At 44.6% G+C, this 18,972-nt stretch overlaps 2 protein-coding genes across 2 annotated transcripts in view; both read left to right on the top strand.

The window, feature by feature from the left end:
• Positions 1 to 10,544, top strand: part of LOC306752408 (pleckstrin homology domain-containing family A member 5-like) — a gene marked incomplete at its 5' end in the record, with an annotated part of 163,583 nt that extends 153,039 nt beyond the window's left edge. The window contains 7 exons of the mRNA XM_079236159.1: positions 1,512 to 1,633; positions 2,079 to 2,270; positions 2,474 to 2,587; positions 2,934 to 3,017; positions 5,449 to 5,594; positions 6,194 to 6,339; positions 7,995 to 10,544. Of these exons, the coding sequence (XP_079092285.1) occupies positions 1,512 to 1,633; positions 2,079 to 2,270; positions 2,474 to 2,587; positions 2,934 to 3,017; positions 5,449 to 5,594; positions 6,194 to 6,339; positions 7,995 to 8,029 (839 nt within the window). The 3' untranslated portion in view covers positions 8,030 to 10,544. The remainder of the gene's footprint in view (positions 1 to 1,511; positions 1,634 to 2,078; positions 2,271 to 2,473; positions 2,588 to 2,933; positions 3,018 to 5,448; positions 5,595 to 6,193; positions 6,340 to 7,994) is intronic.
• A 4,146-nt stretch (positions 10,545 to 14,690) lies between these two features.
• The window catches only part of aebp2 (AE binding protein 2), an 8,223-nt gene continuing 3,941 nt past the window's right edge, over positions 14,691 to 18,972 (top strand). Inside the window, exon 1 of the mRNA XM_079236351.1 lies at positions 14,691 to 15,228. Coding sequence (XP_079092477.1) covers positions 14,744 to 15,228 — 485 coding nt within the window. The 5' untranslated portion in view covers positions 14,691 to 14,743. The remainder of the gene's footprint in view (positions 15,229 to 18,972) is intronic.

Genomic DNA, 18,972 nt, shown 5'->3' on the forward strand with positions numbered 1-18,972 from the left:
GCTGTTAATGTGTTTGAATTAAGTGGTTATTAAGGTGTAATACAGAATTGGGGGAAGTATCCACTTTATATACTTTAAATAACAGTCAAACCAGACAGGGTCATTTTTGATCCCAGAGGACAGCAGGTGTGATTATGTGCTGCCATTAGAAAAAAATGAAGTGTTTCAAAAACAGCATCCTCACTAAACTTTGACATTACTACTCTGTAATGAGTTAAATAGTCAAAATAATATGAAGTCAAAATAATCATTTATTTCATTCCGTAAACACAAATAGTTCTGCAAGTGGACTGTTGCTAAGCGCTCACGGACATGTTCCCGGTTGATGCACTGTATGTTGTTCCAGTGTGCCTTCGACTCCATGAATGTTCTCCAGTTAATTTTTAGCGAGCTTTCAGACGATGTTTCAGACTCATTATGATCACACAACATGTTTGTATAAAGATGTCCACTCGCTGCCATCTTGCCCTCACTCATGAGGTCCGGCACCCCATACTCCCGCAGCACCCCCCACAAAAACCCCTGAGGGACCCGGTCGAAAGCCTTCTCCAAGTCTATAAAGCACATGTAGACTTGTTGAGGGTAAAGAGCTGGTCCACTGTTCCACGGCCGGGACGAAATCCACACTGTTCGTCTTGAATCTGAGGTTCGACAAGCGGTCGGAGCCTCCTTTCCAGCACCCTGGAGCCTCCTTTCCAGCACCCTGGCATAAGCTTTTCCTGGGAGGCTGAGCAGTGTGATACCACGATAGTTCGAGCACACTCTCCGGTCCCCCTTCTTGAAGATGGGAACCACCACCCCGGTCTGCCAGTCCATGGGCACTGTTCCTGACCCCCATGCGACACTGAAAAGGCGTGTTAACCAAGACAGCCTAACAATGTCCAGCGCTTTCAGCATCTCAGGGCGGATCTCACCCACCCCCGGCGCCTTGCCACCAAGGAGCTTTTGGACTACCTTAGCGACCTCTGCCAGGGATATGGGTGCAACCGCCCCAAAGTCTTCCGGCGCTGCCCCCTCTCCAGGGGACATGTTGGCCGGGTTTAGGAGTTCCTCAAAGTGCTCTTTCCACCGCCCGACGATATACCCAGATGTCAGCAGGCTGTTCTCCCCCCTGCTGAGAACAGCCTGGGGTAGGCCCTGCTTTCCCTTCCTGAGCCATCCGATGGTTTGCCAGAACCTCCTTGAGGCCAACCGAAAGTCCTTTTCCATGGCCTCCCCGAATATGATATATATGATATATGATATATTGTATTGTTTTCTTATTGTATTTGTAAGAGACAGTGAAAATAAGGTTGATCCTTTCTTCTGTTACTGCATGGAAAAATGACAAAATGGCAACGTCCTGATGATGCAATGATGTCCCTGAATGCCTCCTGTGTTTGTCAACAACATGTTGTGTATCTTTTGTTAAATAAACCATGTTGAATGTTCTGCCTCAACATGAGCGATTAGCCTGACCGCAGTGTGTGTTTGCTAATGTGGAAGTGACAACGTTCCCCGTCTCTCCACAGTGCCTCCCTACCCAGTGGGCATCATTTCTCCCAGGACCAAATCTCCCATGAGCCCCCTGGAGTCCTCCACCATCGCCTCCTATGTCACCATGAGGAAGACCAAGAAGCCTGAATCCAGATGTGTAGGTTTTGCTCTCAGCACCAACAGACAAAATGTTCTTTAGATAAATGAACTGATTCCAGGCATGATAAGGGAAGAGGAGACATGATAAGGAGTCTAGTTCCCCGCTGAGTGCACATGAAACATCTCTGCACTCTTTCATGTTAAACGCCTTCCAGGGCCTCAAAGATCAGAACCCCTCAAAGATCAGAACCCCTCCCGACACCCCTCCTGACACCAGACTAATACTATACAAACAAATGCAATTAAAATGAATTAGTGAATGCAGTATTTATGCACACTGCACACTAGACACTGCACACTAGACACTAGACACTGCACACTAGACACTACACACTACACACTGACACTGCACGGCCAGAAAAACAGACACACAGCTCACACATACCTTCACATGCTCATGCAGTCAGGGCAGAACAAAGGTAACACTGATCTTGTCTGTGCAGGACCGACCCAGGAGTGCAGTGGATCAGACCGGGTTTGGGGAGAGAGAGGTGGGTCGAACGAGGATGAGTGTGGAGGAGCAGTTGGAGAGGATGAAGAGGAACCAGCAGGCCTCCTCGCTCCGGGAGAAGAAGAGAGAGACCCCATCCCGCTCGCCCTCCTTTAGCAAAGACAACCCTTTAATTATCCAGCAGGTGATGTCAACACACATACACACACACACACACACACACACACACACACTCACATATATATACATATTTGTTTCAGCTTAGAAACTAGCTCTTGTGCTTACCTTTTCCTTGGGCCTTGAATTCTTTCAAATAATTCTGTGTGTGTGTGTGTGTGTGCGTGTGCGTGTGCGTGTGTGTGCGTGTGCGTGTGCGTGTGCGTGCAGAGCCGGGTCCAGGCAGAGGCCTGTGCAGACCCGCTGCAGCTGGAGGCCGCTCTGCAGCAGCTGCAGGAGGCTCACCTGGAGCAGAGCCGGACTCACACAGAACTAGCAGCTCAGGTTCAGAGGATTTATTATGTTGTTGCTGTAATTCACGCATTGCAATTCTATACTTTGCCATTCAGTGCATTCAACCATGAGTACAGACTCAGAACAACAAGAATCAAGAAAGTAACATTTCTTTAAGAAAGCTAAACTACAAAGTGCTATCAGTAAGTGCTACTAAAGTCCTGCATTTTATTTTATTTATTTTTATTTTTTATTCAGGGTGTAGTCGGAAAAGATGTTTTTAGTTTTTTTTAGCAGGAAGACGTAGAGACTTCCTGCTGTCCTGATGTCATTATCATTCCACCTTTATAAAGATGACTACAAACATATTATGACAAAGATTCCTTTCCATCTCCAGGAGGCGCAGAGAGAGGAGGAGCTGGAAGAGGAGTGTGAAAGAGACGTGACGGAGCTGCAGGCTGAGGCCAGCAGAGACCAGGAGGTATTTCCTGTTACATCACTTCCTGTTACATCACTTCCTGTTACAGCTTCTATTTACCTGCACTTTTGCTTCCCCTTGAAACTAAAAAATGTAATTAATTGAAAAGCGGTTAAAGGATAAGTCTGGTGTTATTATTTATCTTTACTTATTATCAACAAATCCCTTAAAAAGACCAAAGTCCCAAAGTGTTGAACCCTTTAACAAAGCTCCTGCAAACATATTTGTTATGATAAGTGTGATGTTAAGGTCATTGGTTGAAACATGTTACTGATGTCGAGGAGCAGTTTGGTGACTGCTGCTGCTGCTGCTGCTGCTGTGGGACTCAAGTCAAAGTCCTTGTGCACAGTAAACCAGAGTAGGTTCACTGTCTTCAGAACCCAACCACACAATAAGAGAGAAATATATTAGTCAAGAGCAGATCCAACAGACAAATGACAGCTCATAAACTCAAATTTTCGGACGTGACTTATTTCCTCATATTTTTTGTTCTCACTTAATTTGTTTGTTAACTGACCATGGAGGGCTGGGGTGGGTGTGCTAAGCATCTGCCACTGCTCTGCCGAAGTGAAAGAACTACACCATGACCAGTGAGAAGGTCCTAGGAGGGTGGCTCAGGAGGCAAACTGTTGGGGCTCATCACTTCTCGGCCTTTTGGCTAAGATCAGGTGGGTAAGCAGAGAACCACAGTGAGTCCCTACAGCGGCAGAGCGATGGCCGCATCGACGTCAAACGAGCAGCCGATCCCAAAGGTCGGGCTGAGGTGCACCCTGTTCTGGGCAACTACAGAAGAGGAGAAACTGATGGCCAGAGATTCTTTTGTTGGGAGAGTCATCATGGGCCAGCTGCATTTGAAGGTTGAGGAAGTTTTATGCATCCAGTGGAACCAGCAGAAGAAGGCATTTGACGTCACACTGAAGGACGACGTCATCTATTGAAGGGTGGCAAACTGCAGAAAAGAAGCTAAGGTGAGCCCGCTAGCCTGCTACGAGGTTGTACACCTGGACAGACCAAACTTCAGGACAGTGACAGTTCACATGTACAACCCCTTTGTTGGAGACGGAGCTCTGGACACTTTTTAGGGCCAGTACAGCAAGGTGGTAACAGCAGCTAGGTACGTCAGGGACCCCCTGGGTTTCTGGACCGGGCGGCGTCAGTTCCAGGTGTTCCTGCACCCCGATCCAGAAGGGCCGGATGGCCTGAAGCACCCCCCGGCCTTGTTTAGCCTGGGGGCAGATCGCGGGTACCTGTTCTACCCGCGCCAACCAGCTTTCTGCAGGAAATGCAGGCAGTCCGGCCACAATGAGGGAGGCTGCTCTGGAGACCGCTGCCGCTTCTGTGGGCAAGCTGGACACACGAGTAAGGACTGTAGCGTACAGAAGACTTGCCACAAATGCGGCGGTTTGGACCACCTGTTCCGTAGCTGTCCAGCCCGGAAAAAAACGTATGCCGAGGCTGCAAAACCTACAGCGGCAGAGAGTGGAGTGGACACAGCGTTTCCTGCAGAGGGTGAAGCGGGAGCGGAGGGAGTAGCCCTAGAACCTGCCGACACTGTGAGTGAGGCTTTTCCTGCGCTCACTCCGGGTACATCTCCAGCCACAGCGAAGCAAGGGGCACGGAAAGTGTCGCAGGCTTTTGAAGCGGAACTCTCAACGGTGTGCAGAGGTTTTGTGGAGGGGACACAGAGTAAAAAATCTAAGAGGGGGAAGGCTGCGATGGCCGAAAAGGAGGGGAATGAGGGCGGGAAGGAAGAAGGAGCCGAGCAGCAAGGGAGGGCGGCTGAAGAAGCAGAGAAGGGAGGAGCCCTGGAGCTGAAAAGTGGTAGCGCAGATGGTGGGGAGGGTTCAGAACAAGATCTGATCCTCAGGTTCTATGCTCTGATCCTCAGGTTCTAAGAAAGAAAGAATGAGATACATCTTGCTCTGACATCAGGGTTCTATGCATTGATCTCAAGGTTCTGTGCTTTGATCCCAAGTTTCTATGCTTTGATCCCAAGGTTATATGCTTTCGGTCATTTGGGGGAAGATGACTTCCAGGGCATACTTTGTCATACTTTACTCAGGTTTGAGGTCACTTTCTCTGGGTAAAGGTTGGGGCAATGCCCCTACACAAGTACATGGGCCTCTGGGTCACAGTTAGTGAAGTCCCACAAAAAAAAATTTCTTATGTTTTTTTCTTTTCTTTTTTTTCTTCCTTTAGGTTTTTTGTAATTCTGTGTTAGGAGGACCCAGCAAAATAAGCTTTTCATTGTACAGAATAACTGCCTGTGCATATGACAATACAAATATCTTACGGACCTCTGTTGTCAGATATCAAATATACTGACATAATTCATTGTTTGTCAATATAATTTCTATTTCTCTAGCATGACATAACAATGTGTGTGTGTGTGTGTGTGTGTGTGTGTGTGTGTGTGTGTGTGTGTGTGTTTCAGCTGGGGGAAAGCCAGAGGGTGGTGATTCTGGACCTGGGCACAGAGCCTCAGCATGTGGAGATTATAAACCTGCAGCCTTTTGAGGATGAAGAAAGCCGAGAGCAAGATCTGACCAGCTCGCCGACAAACACCACCACTGAAAGCAGGTGTGTGTGTGTGTGTGTGTGTGTGTGTGTGTGTGTGTGTGTGTCCCGTCACAGTCCTCTGCCCTCAGCCGCTTGCAGGATACATAGTATGACGTTAGCACAGCAAGTTGATTGATTAGCGTCAGACTAGTCCGGTATTGAGTCATCCGGTGGAGGTGGTGGGAGACAGGAGGATGAAAAACTATCATCCTCCGGACAACAGCTCCACCCATGCCACTGGCTGTGAAGGAGAGGTCCTTCCTTCCTGCTGCCGTCAGGCTGCACAACCAGCTCTGCTCCCAGTAGACCACCAACCACTTCAAACCTGTGCAATATAAATACACTTTGAAATAATAGTTAGTCTTTACTGTTTTTTTTTTAATAAAGGTTGATGGTCAGGACTGTCTTCCCTCATTCCCATGAATCAGACAGTCCTGACCGATCAACCTTTATTCATGTAGGAGCAGGTTCATGCAAGGTCCTCATATTAGACATGTCTATACAACAAACATTGTCATCTATGGTATGTTTTCTATCAATCAAAAAGGATTGCGTAACAGCCCCTCAAAATGTCTGCACATCCCTCAGAGTGTGACCCATTGTTCTTCTGCTGATTGTAGCTTCCAGACTCCAGAGCCCGAAACGCCAAGCCCAGAGCCGAGGGACGAGGACCCAGACGAGATGCGACCAAGAGAGGAGCGGCTGGATTCTTCCAACCAGCTGACCGCAGACGACCAGAAGCCCAACAACAACAACATGGTGGCTTGTAAGTGGAAACCACCTCCATCTCATGTGACCTTCAAAGTTGTGTTTTATGTAATGTCTACCTGAGCATTAAGTCTCTGCTCCTGTGGAAATGGACTGTACTTCATTGTTTCTAGTCTTCCAGCGCTTTAACACTGCATGTCATCATTCACCCATTGACACACTGCATGTCATTCACCCATTCACACACTGCATTCACACTGCATTCACCCTGACGGCACAGCCTTTGGGGTTGAGTGTCATGGCTTAATAGACGAGAGGAGTGAACCTCCTATCTCCTGATTGAGGGTCGACCCACAGGGTGTGTTGTTATACGAGCGTCTCCTTGTTGCTTTTAGTTCCTAGTTCCCCCTCAGGTAAACACTGTTAGTGCTGTTAGCACCTGTAGCTAGCCACGAGCCGCGGCACTGGGGTCGCCATGTTGAGAGCCATTGAGAAGTAATTGAAATATCTCAAATTTGTCACCTTTAAAGACGCTCTGGCTGATAGCAGGGGTCTGCTGATGCATTGCAGGGCCGGAGAGATGTGATCATATCTCCTGCAATACTTCTGGGATCATGACATGAAGAAGAGTTAACATCATGATTACACATTATCAGATTACACATCTGGGGTTTATGTTTAAATTTGTCTGTTCAGGGCCTAATGCATTAATATAAGATATTTTAAAATAATAATAATAAATAATAATAATAATAATCAAACGTTGTAGAATTAGACTTTGAAAGATAATTTTTTGCTAAAGTTTTTTGATGGACCTAGTACAGAAAAAGATGTGGAGTTACGGTCTGTGGAATGACTAGCCTCTATAATCATAATCTAGTCTCAATTATAGCACTGAAGTCACAGGAGAAAGCTTTAAAGTGTTTATTCACACGTGGGACAACATGTACTATATATAAGATTTGACATGACTCCCATAGACTACCTTCATCCACCTGTACAGTGTGTAGTAGCTCTGTTCATCTTTAGTTGTGCAGAATACAAGATAAACAGAGTACTGTCTGATTTGTTCCCAAACAGACCGCACCCTCCTGTGGCTAAACAATGAAACTGCAAGTCATGGAGGAACATGGAATCTGAGAGGACAGACGTTCAGTGTTTATACTGTATGAAACATGAATTTATTTTACAACCTCAAACCTCAGCTAAAACCAACATAACTTGATAAAGATCCAACCCGTCCCTCCAGCTATAGACTTCCTAGTCTATTGTTGCCCAAAAATAATCAGGAAAGCACAGCCAACAGATTCAAATCAGTCATATAATCATTATTCCACCCAGAAAAAAACAGGTTTTTATAAAAGACAGACATTTATTTTTACAATCAATTCAATCTATTTATCTAGCCCAAAATCACGATTTACAAATTATCCTCAGAGGGCAAGACTATCCCAAAGAAACCCCTCAACACCGTCACTGGATGCAGGAAAGATGTTTGATAAAGTCAACTTTATATCCTTGAGAAATCTGGTTTTGGGGAGTCGTTCAGTGCATCTCCACCAGGATGTCCACTCTTTCCATTATTGTTTGCCATTTTCATTTCATATCTTGCAGCCACAATTGTGTGTTGTATCTCTGCTTCTGTCACTGTTGGAGCAGACACTCCTTTCTTGTTTCTGCACCAATCAGACGTCTTCCTTTCTCCTCCTGCAGCACAGACGTTCTCCCTGGTGAGCAGCGACACGTGAGCGGCGCCGGCCTGGACGCCCCTCTGTAGAGCCGACATGTAGCCTGCCTGCACAGAGCATGCTCCACGGCTTCCTGCCTTTACACAGGACTCCTTTGATATACTGTTACATGCCCACAAGAGAGGAGGAGCTGCTACCTGACTCTACAACTTTATCTTTAGCACCTGTTAGATGTCTTCATCCTGATGTGTCCCTGAGCAGAACACCAAGCCATGGAGGCCAATGTGTCTCAAAACATGTCTGCATAAAAATACGATTGTGAAATGGGGAAGGCATAAAACATTTGAAAATTATCTTTTTTTTCAATGAAATATACCCAAGCAACACAAAACAATGTTTGTTAGAGTCTTGATACTTTTCTGGCAGCCATACCAGCCCATCAGAACGCGATAGACCAACGGATAAAACCACTTCCATTAAGATAGTCATCCCACGATCATGAACATGTGTAGCAGTTTCAGGAGGAGTTACTGGTCTGTTTCAGCTGATCAGAAAAGATCAACTTCTTTTAAAAAAGATTGTTTTTAGCAACTTTCTGAGACTGAGCGCTACTTGAGATGGAGGGCTACTTCTTCACATCCAAGTTTCAGGATTTGAAAAGTAATCCGTATCACACTTGTCAATGTGTTTCCACCAAGGCTTTTCTTCCCAGCTGAGAATATCACCCGCTTCAGGAGCAGAGTCCTTTCAGCTGGAGCGCTTCAGGAGCAGAGTCCTTTCAGCTGGAGCGCTTCAGGAGCAGAGTCCTTTCAGCCGAGAGCGCTGGTGCATCTGGTGGGAGTAAAAGTGTCATCAGAGCTAGAGCACTGCTCTGGAAGAAGGCTGAAGAGCGAGAAGAGAAGACCAGATGTTGTGTCAAGAAACATCTAGAGATAGTATAGATGTTTAATATTGAGTACCAGAGCTAAAGTTTGAATGAGCCTGGGACACAAAAACCACTAAAACCCTTTGGTGTTCTTTGCCCCGCCTTTTCTCCACTGTGTTTGGATGGTTGGGTCAAAAGTGACAGAGACCTTTTATCCACAGGTGGAAGGTTTTCAGCTCTCAATTGGCAGAGGAAAGAAAGAATAGATCATCCCGTCACGCTGAATGATTTGACTCAACCACTTTACCGGCAACGTTTTCTTTTCTTTTATCATTGCCGGTGAATTTTAAATGGTTAAAAGGTTTCTTGTAACAAATGCTGTTTGGAAGCTCCTCGTTCACATATGAACAGTAAAGCAGTAAAGCCATGGTCTGGTCTGTCGGCCACACAAAGTTAAGATGGACCATGTCTACACAGACTGCATTAAGAGCAGCATGTTAGCATGTTAGCATCAGTCCTCTCCCACACAGGATGCACTCATGGGTTGTAAGTCATCCGTGTTTTGGCAGCAATCAGAGCCCAACACCCACACTACAGTGATGTGCACTGGGCACAGCAGCTGATTGGTTCAGATAGCCGTGTCTCTTTCCCCACAGACAGCATGAGATGGAGGATTAAACACACGGCTAACACCTTTAAAACTGCAGGTCCAAGCTGACAGACATTCCTATACATTTCTTACTGGAACAGTTCACAGCAAGGCTCACCTGAAGCTGCATTCAGTACGATTCATTTTACAAATGAGATAACACTTTAAAACAAAAGTTATGTGTTATCTCTGTCTTTCTTTCTTGCGTTGTTGTTGATTGGCCATCTTTTTATTGATATAAAGATACAAAACCTTTTCACAATCCTGACTGTATGCACGACTTATTTTGAGGTGATATCGCTCCAAAGATTTGTGTTGCCAACCAAACACATTCATATCGAGAACATTTGATACTAACTAAGTATTAAAGTCATTCTTAGACTCTGTCCTGATCCGGAGGATGTCTGAGTTGTTGGGTGCGGCTCTATAGAGGAGCACTTGATCCACACACAGCTCTACTTTGACCCAATTGACCACAGATGCTCTGAGACGTTCCTTTGAGACCGGAGGCCTCATATATTTTCCTTTTGCAGCTGCAACATAACATATTGTCCTTCATCGGATATACACATATAAATATATAAAAAGTAAATATATGAACATAATGCAGATTTTTACTTTTACAACAAGGTGCCACTTCATGCTGCTGATTATTTTGGAAAGAAATAAGTATTTTGCAGAATGTGTGATTATTAATGCTGAGAGGCATCAGTGTGTGAATGTCTTTCTCAGTTATGTCTCTTATTGTTTTCCTCTTCATTACTTCAGAGACACAGGACGGACACAGAGCAGATATTTTGTCATAGGCGGAGAAGAAGTGGAGAATAGCACATGTACAAAGCAATAAGTTGGACTATGGAGCTCCAGGACATAACTTCAATTTAAAATAGATGTATAAAATGTTTTCAAAAGAAATTACAATAAAACAAGATAGCATAATTTATGTACACACTAAAAAGAAGAAGAGTGTATAACTATAAGAGGTATTAATATTATTTGGGTCAATATGCAAAAAGTTCATAGCCCATCTGTTTTATATCATGTGAAATAAATGTTGATGTTCTTAAAATATGTCTGTTTGTGTTTGTTTCAGTCGAATCATCTTTCTCCTTCAGGTCTATTTGATCTCTGTGTGCATTGACTTGAACTTAAACTACATCACAGTTCAAGCACGTCAATGTACTGCGACTCCTTACATTGAACATTGTGTTTACATCACAGGGATACAAGTAAGAATATAACATCATACATAATACAAAAAAATAGACTTATTGATCTAGAAAAACTATCCAACATGTAATGTGTTTGTTGTACAAAGTAAGTCAACCTGGAGGATTATCAATTCATTTAAAGGATCATTGGTGTTTCAAACAAGTGGATGACAAAGTGAGTCTAAAACCTTTCAGTCTGGTCACACAGGTCTGTGGAAACGTGCCACAAAAAAAAAAAAAATATATATATATGTATATATATATATACACACACACACACACACATCTGTAGATATGGTTTACTACTCTGTCCTGTCGGGCACAAATGGAGAAAATATGACAGAAACATAGAACACAGTGCAGGGAGCCACTGGTGGGGATGGACTTGTACTCAGTTCATGGGGCTGGACTTGGGAGCGTTGCTGTGTTGCAGTCTCTCTGTATAACAGAGCGGAGATCGTCTCCTCTTAGGAAGTCTGTTTGTGGGTTTTATTGGCGTGAGTAAACCTCCTGAAGCAACCCCTTCCAGCATTACAGCTTCACTCAAGTGGACTCTGCTCTTCTTCACAGAGGAAGAACTGGATTCCCCTCTAGATGTATTCATCTAACACTTCCTATTCATCATCACCTCGGACCTTAAGGTAAGAGCTACATCTCTACTGGGCAGTGTCTGAATACACGTGACTTTAATAATACACTTTAAGACAACTCTGTTCAGTCTAATATTCATACAGATGCTCATGCTCTTCTTCAAGGTGAGATAAAAGGAGAACGGCTCCAGCTGACCTGTTTGAGTCCATATGGCCCGTGGGTTATGACATTCATTCATTCATCCTTTCTTATTCCAGATCTCACAACATCCTTTGCTTTGCTTCTCAAGTGATGATCATTTCCTCAGTTTGAGGGTGTTTGAGGATTTGATGGGATGATTGAAGACAGGTGTGGAGGTGGAGATGAGGTCAGCTGCCGGAAGCCACGGGGCACACACACGTAACAGGGGACGAACAGGGGACACAAGAGACACAGAGAAAAGACAAAAAAGAACATGAGTCATGTCCGAGCCGTGACATGAGTCAACAACGAATCGATAAAATTGATAAAAATCGATTATCAAAAGTGTTGGCAACGAATTTCATTATCGATTCGTTGTGTCGCGCGATTATTACGCCGGGCAATTAGTCGCGGAGAAGAAAAAAAAGAGCGGAGCAGAGCAACTGGCCGGCCAGCGTTTCTGAGATTGGAGTGAGACACGAGAAAAGCTGAGGTCGTGATCTTCTCAAAAATAGAAGATCTTTGACGAGTCGAGTCTTGGCCAATCAGCGTCTTCATGTTCCTCAAACTTGTTTTTAATGGAAGCTAGTCAGCTTGCTATCGCGTTAGCTAACGTGTTTGGGTTGTGTATTGTCGTTAAAGTTACTTTATGTTCCGTTACAGTTCAGTCTTGCTTGTAAAAAAATGTAACGTGATGAAACATGCCGTCACCCCCCGGTCTGGTTCAGTTCACGCTGTCACTCGTTAACGTTAAACCGGCACACCGGCGGATCTGGCTGCAGGTTTTTTTTTTTTTTTACTCAAAGTAGAATGAAGCAAATCACGTAGTTGGGCTTAGCCAACAACGTGACGTCGTGGTCATAAGAGACCCAGAATGAAAGTTTAAGGAAGAGGACGCTCTATATGTAGCAGTACAGCTTCCCTCTGTCCCAGTATTTCATACATATTGATAAAGCAGGGTATGTAAATGCAGCCTCTGGAGGGATCAATTACAGTAAAAAGGGCTCATATTTGGCAGATGTAAAGCATAGATGTGTATGTTTTTAGTGTTAGTCCATTTTGTTGTTTTAATTAACAGCTCAGGGATGTTCAAGGAGCAACCTGTTTGTGCACTTTCTGAAGATGTTTTGCACTGTCACTTCTGTTTTTGAATAAAGGGTTGGAAATGAACGCTTTTTTGATAAAAACATTTTTTTATCCTATTCATTGATTAATCGAAAAAATAATCAACTGATTAATCGATTATTAAAATAATCGTTAGTTCCAGCCCCACATGAGTGCAGACCTACTGCGCTGCCTTGATCTCGTGAGATAATCGTTGACCACGTGTGCATGACGTCAGAGCAAGTCGGGACCAAGTTGGACACAAATCTACCCAGCATGCATTGCACGCCGATCAATTCTGCACAGAACTGGCTCATCTCCAACGAGTTCAATAGGTTTGTGGTGAATCCTCCGTTACTTTGAGGATTACCCACCATAATCCCTTGTTATGGGTAGGAACCTTTTCAACTGTTAACATGCCAAGTTTGTCACTAGCTAGCATAAAGATCTCCGTATCCCTTTCCCCTTAATATGAATGATTTTGGTCCTCTTTATCAGATTTTGTGCATTTGTATCCCTACAGGTGTGGAGATATTTCCCTAGTGGTCTAAGTGTGTTTTAATGTTCTGGATCTGTTCACTGTGTAATGATGCATGGAAGGGAGCCCTCACTTTCCACTGGGTATTTCACACAAGTTCAGATAAGGTACACTGTGAATCATTAATGCGTTCCTTTAGTTCTGAATGGTTATTGTTCAGGTACAGTCTTTTTTAGTAAATACATTGCCCACACATACATTAATGTCCATAACTGCATTATAAGAACTGAGCTGTGCACAGCCTTTAGGTTGTATATGTTCTGGTGCTTACAGCTGAACTTCATGTTACAACCACACTGTGTGGCTCAGGAGTCAGAGCGGGTCAGCACCCATCAGAAGATCGGGAGTTTGATCCCCGGCACCAAAGTGTCCATGAGCGAGCTACTAACCCACAATAGCTGAATGTTGACCTGTAGAGGGCAGTGTGTTTGAGTGGTGGGAAGATTAGAAAGAGGCTTTATAAAAACAAGTCAGTTTACCGTTCACTGCATTGCTGATTATTTAACTATTGGAGCAAGCCATGACGGATCACGTGACCTCATGAATCGGTTTCACATCTTAACCAGTGAAGGATATTCTGGTGTGAATAATAAAAGACAAGTGAGTCAGTGGACCTCCAGTTGGATTGTTTTCAAAGTCAGGAATTAACTTTGGTTCTTGATTTTTAAGCCAACACATACAAAGCTCAAGGCTCCATGGGACTGGACTCATGTTCACATCCGTGGTGCTGGTGCTCAACTGGACTCATGTTCCTGACCCTACCGGTCCTGACCCTACCAGTCCGGTCAGGACCCTACTGGTCCGGTCCTGACCCAACCGATCCGGTCCTGCCCCTACCAGTCCGGTCCTGACCTTATCGGTCCAGTCCTGACCTTACCGGTCCAGTCCTGACCCTACGGTCCTGACCCTACCGGTCTGGTCCTGACCCTACCAGTCCGATCCTACCGGTCCTGACCCTACCGGTCCGATCCTGACCCTACCAATCCTGACCCTACTGGTCCGGTTCTGACCCTACCAGTCCGATCCTACCAGTCCTGACCCTACCGGTCCGATCCTGACCCTACCGGTACAGTCCTGACCCTACCAATCCTGACCCTACCGGTCCGGTCCTGACCCTACCAGACCAGAGAGCGGTGCTGCAGGAATGAGCTCCTTGTTGAGATAAAACGCTTTTCAGCACTTTCTGAGTTGGATCATTTTTCTGTTTGTCGGAACACGTGGAGCTGAGAGGCCACAATGTTGAAGATCGTCTATATGTACACAAATGACTCACTCGTAAAAAAAGAAAAATCTCATTCAGCTTCTCTTTGTTGTGCTGCATTTAACACATATTACATGTAGTTTAACACAGATTACATGCATTTTAACACATATTACATGCATTTTAACAGATTAAATGTAGCACAGATAAAACGTATTGAACACTTCCGCTTAGAGAAGCTTCATTAAACGTTAGCACATTGCTAGCTGCATGTTTACCACAGAGTGAGACCTCGTCTTCAGAGAGCAGCTGTGCGCATGCGGGCCGTGACGTCACACCCCCTGCTGCGCTAGCTCGAAGCGGAGAGAGGAAGGACGGCGGCCCGAGGCAACTTTCCACCGGAACACACGAAGATATCTTTCTGTCGGCTCGGAAATGGCTCAGATCTTGAGCGACGGGGCCGAACAGGATTCTCAGCCGTCGTCGGATAAAAACGGAACCGGGGAAACGGCGGAAACCGGCAAAGAGGGCCAGGCCGCGCCGGACCCCGAACAGGACCCGGGCGACAGCAGCGAGCACGGAGGAGCAATGGACCGGGACGAGCCGGCTCCTGGGCCGGACCGCGACCAGGAGAGCGCGGTGCCGACCCAAAAGACGGGCGACGACGAGGGGGACGCCGGCGGGAAACTGTGTGAACCGGGGAAAAGTCCCGCGCAGGGGAGTTTGGCGAGCAGCACTGACTCCGCTCAGGAGGGCTCGCGGGTGCTGCACGCAGAACAAAGAGCGGCGGAGAGTGCGCGCGACTCCCCGCCGGCAGACCGCACAAAGCCCGCGGAGAAAGCCGAGCCCGGCACCAAGATCCGGGCCGTGGAGCTGAGCTCCAGCGGAGAGCCGCTCAGCCGGATGGACTCCGAGGACAGGTCTGTACGAGAGGCCTTCTAGACGAGAGGTCACGCCAGTTCACCGCTTAAGGGTTCCGAACACATGTCTGGATGCAGGAGCCATTGTTTGTGCTCGATTCGGGAACGTTCCCGAACCTTCAGCCGACGTTCGGTGAAGTTCCGTTAACGTCGGCTGACGGTTCGGGGACGTTCCGTGAACGTCGGCTGAAGGTTCGGGGACGTTCCGTGAACGGCAATGTTCTGCCACGGTTATGGGTTTGATAAGACTATTGGCTCTGGGTTCTGTTATCATAAAATAAGATAATCCTTTATTAGTTCTGCAGTGGGGAAATTGCAGGATTACAGCAGCAGTGCACACAAGTGACACATAGTAAATAAAAAAATCAAGTAATATAAATAAACAGTAATAAAAACAGTAAAGAAGTAGAAATATATAAAATATACAGACGGAATAAAAGAAGAAAATAAAAATACTTTAATTACATTCATCTGGTGCTATATATATATATATATATATATATATATATATATATATATATATATATATATATATATACCATGAGGAAACTCAGACTGAAGAGCTGCTGAAACCTCAACGTTGCACACTAGACCTTCAGACTATATATATATATATATATATATATATATATATATATATATATATATATATATATATATATATATATATATATAGTTAAGTGTTTTGTGGTCTACTGAGAGCTCAGCTTGTTGTGCAGCCTGACAGCAGCGGGAAGGAAGGAAAAGTGTAGTGTTCTATCTGAGACCCGCATGGGGCAAACCCCTTCATCAGCTCAGAGCATTCATCCAGTCACCGTCTTCCTTCCCCCGCAGTGTTCCCTCATATGGTCTAACCAGCAGTACATTCAAGAAATAAAACCAGATGGTTCTACCCTTAGGAATAGAGTTAGTTAGTGAAGTAATTTGATGAAATATTAGTGATTCGATAAAATAATAGTGATCTAAAAAGAATTGAACAAAGCACATATCTTAATTGTAACTCACTAGTTTACTAAACATTAGTGTAATGTGTGGGTTTCACCACCGGGACATTTTAAATAAGGAGATCTTCCTTTAACACACTGAACACTGGAGGTCATTTTCAGTCGATTTTCTCGATTTGACATAATTTTCTTAGATTCACCTTTTTAAGACACTTTCATATAAGATACATACCAATGTTTTACATCATAAATTGCAGAACAATCTCAGCTATCTATATAAGGAGGCACCATTGTCATAAGGCAAAAGTGTAAAGAGAAAAACATTACAATATGACACTAAAGCTGAAAAATGGAATCTCGATTCTTTTTAAATTATTCAGATTGCTTGAAAAAAACCTAACTTTACTCATGTGGTAACTCTGTTTAGGTGATGGGAATTGGTTTACCAAAGGTTTTAGATTCACAAAAGCAGTGAAATATATGAATAAAATGGTAGATACATGTAAATAAATGTCTAAAACTAATTTTTTTTATTATCATTTTTTGTGTAGAAATATGGTCTTTCAGACCTTCCAACCAAAATGATCAAAATGGGACTGAGAAATGACTTCATACTGCAGATAAAGCTTCATGGAGTGTGTGCAAATGAAAAATGACCTTCACAACACATTTTTGGGGGAAATAAAAATGTGTATTATAAAAAAAAAATATGTACAGAATATATATTGAGAAATATAAAACAGAACAAAAACTAGTCAGACTATTTACAATATACAAGTATGGCTATACAAGTATTTGCTTCAATGGCATATCCTCATGAGGATGTGGAGCAGGAGGATGTGGAGCAGGAGGATACTTGCTTCGTGTCCATCCACTTCACATAGACGATTGGGCCATCACGGATCCATCTCATGGAGCCTCTCGCTGACTTCTCTGTGGCTGGTACTCCTCTCCGTAAAATAAATGAATACTAGTCAGTTGAAAGAAAGATAACGTCACGATTGAGCATACTATGTGTAAATATTACTCAGATCATGACTGTGGTAGTAATTTGAGCAGAGTGTTGTACAAAGCAAACTGTGTATAAATATTACTCAGATCATGACTGGTGTAACGTGAGCAGCAGTGTGCACCGCGTGGCGTGCTCTCGTGCACAGCGTACACATTACTAGTCTGCACCATGCAGTCTTACAGACACGTAACAAGGTTTAGTAACTACACTTACCATCTTCCTCAGAAGAACTGAAGCCTTCGAGCTCTGATGACGATGCAATGTCGTCCTCCTCCTCGCTGCTCTCCAGAATCATGCGTTTTGCTTCCTCCGTGTTGAATCTCTTTGTCGTCATGATGTCGCTTTTCTCTGACTAAAACACTGTAGCGTGTGTCTATGCTCAGGTGGGTAGTGCTTTGAGACTTCCTGAGTGTACATTGGTTGTTTAGTTTATGAAATGGCGACAGACATATGATTCAACAAATCACAGAGAAGGATTTTCGTTTTTTTTTACCAGCGTCAGATGACACACTGCTGCCCTTTCGCTTGCTTGATGATGTTAAAATGATGCTGGGCTCTGCCTGGGCAGGCACCCGGAAGCAGGAAGTCTCCTCTTTCCGCCAGACGTAAAATTATATTTCTGCGATGTATAATCGCGGTGCTATGAATATTTTAGAAACTTAAAGAAACGTTTCGAGTGTCACCACGCGAAACCGCGGGCTCAGTGGCCAGACATTTAACCAGGTTGCAGTAAAGAGTTAATGCTGAAGTTTACTTCTCTTGGATTTTGGGGGGCCAAAAGCTGATGTAATGAATCTGCATTTCATTCAAACATTATGAACATTAACAACATGTTCCCATCAGTCATGTGTCTAGCTCATTTTCATCTTTATCTCCTGAGCCTTTCTGGCTTCCTGCTGTAGCGCGTAGGACAGACGCAAAACAAACAAACAGACGCTTGTTTGTTTTTCCACCAGCAGTCTCATGCATCCTCATTCCTCCGTGGTTCCTCCTCATGGTGCGAGGTTGTCCAGAGACACCAACATTGTGACATCACACTTACTACCAAATCACAATTAACACAGTACAATAATATATCATGGAAACAAATGATGAAAGATTCAGATTATGAATTGCACAATGACTCAAAGGCTCCAGGACGGTTCTTAGAAGGTGAACTCCCATTGAGGCCTCTGACGGATTGAACTGACTCATGTAGAGTGTCTGTGGAGCAGGTTAAGTCCTGAAGCTCGTCAGTGAACCCTGTGCTGAGCGCAGGAACCGGATCACTGGAAGCTGCACTTTGACTACAGGACATGTAACTTCATGCAGTGTGCTCTCCCTGTGAGGTCATGTGATGCTACACAGGATGGCTCAGTGACGCTTACAAGTCCTTTTCAATGGTCGGTGGTGACGTGAAATAACTGACGTCAGATGCAGCTGTGAGGCAACAGAAGCTTTTCTTGGACCCTTTGCGTCCCTCTGCTGCTGCGTGTTGCTCGTCCTGTGAACATGGCAGCGTTCAGGTGTGGAGTTATTGTGTCTGACAACCCGACTGCCATCAATATTCTGTCTACATGTATATTTACAACCCGTTGTGTTCTTGTAGCGTGAAAGCTGTTTGGGACAAATCCATACTGTACGTTCCTTTTTGTTGCTCCACGTCTCCCAGTCTTCATCACTGGTGGAGGCTACTTCAAAAAGAATGAATCTTTAAATACTGTTTGCTGAGCAAGCGCCTCCCAGTGAATGAAGTGAGAAGCGGCTGAAAGCTCCAGAAGAGCGAGTACACGGACCTTAGGTGAGGAT

The sequence above is a fragment of the Taurulus bubalis genome (assembly GCF_910589615.1).
Source record: "Taurulus bubalis genome assembly, chromosome: 20".
In the NCBI taxonomy this organism is placed as follows: Eukaryota; Metazoa; Chordata; class Actinopteri; order Perciformes; family Cottidae; genus Taurulus; species Taurulus bubalis.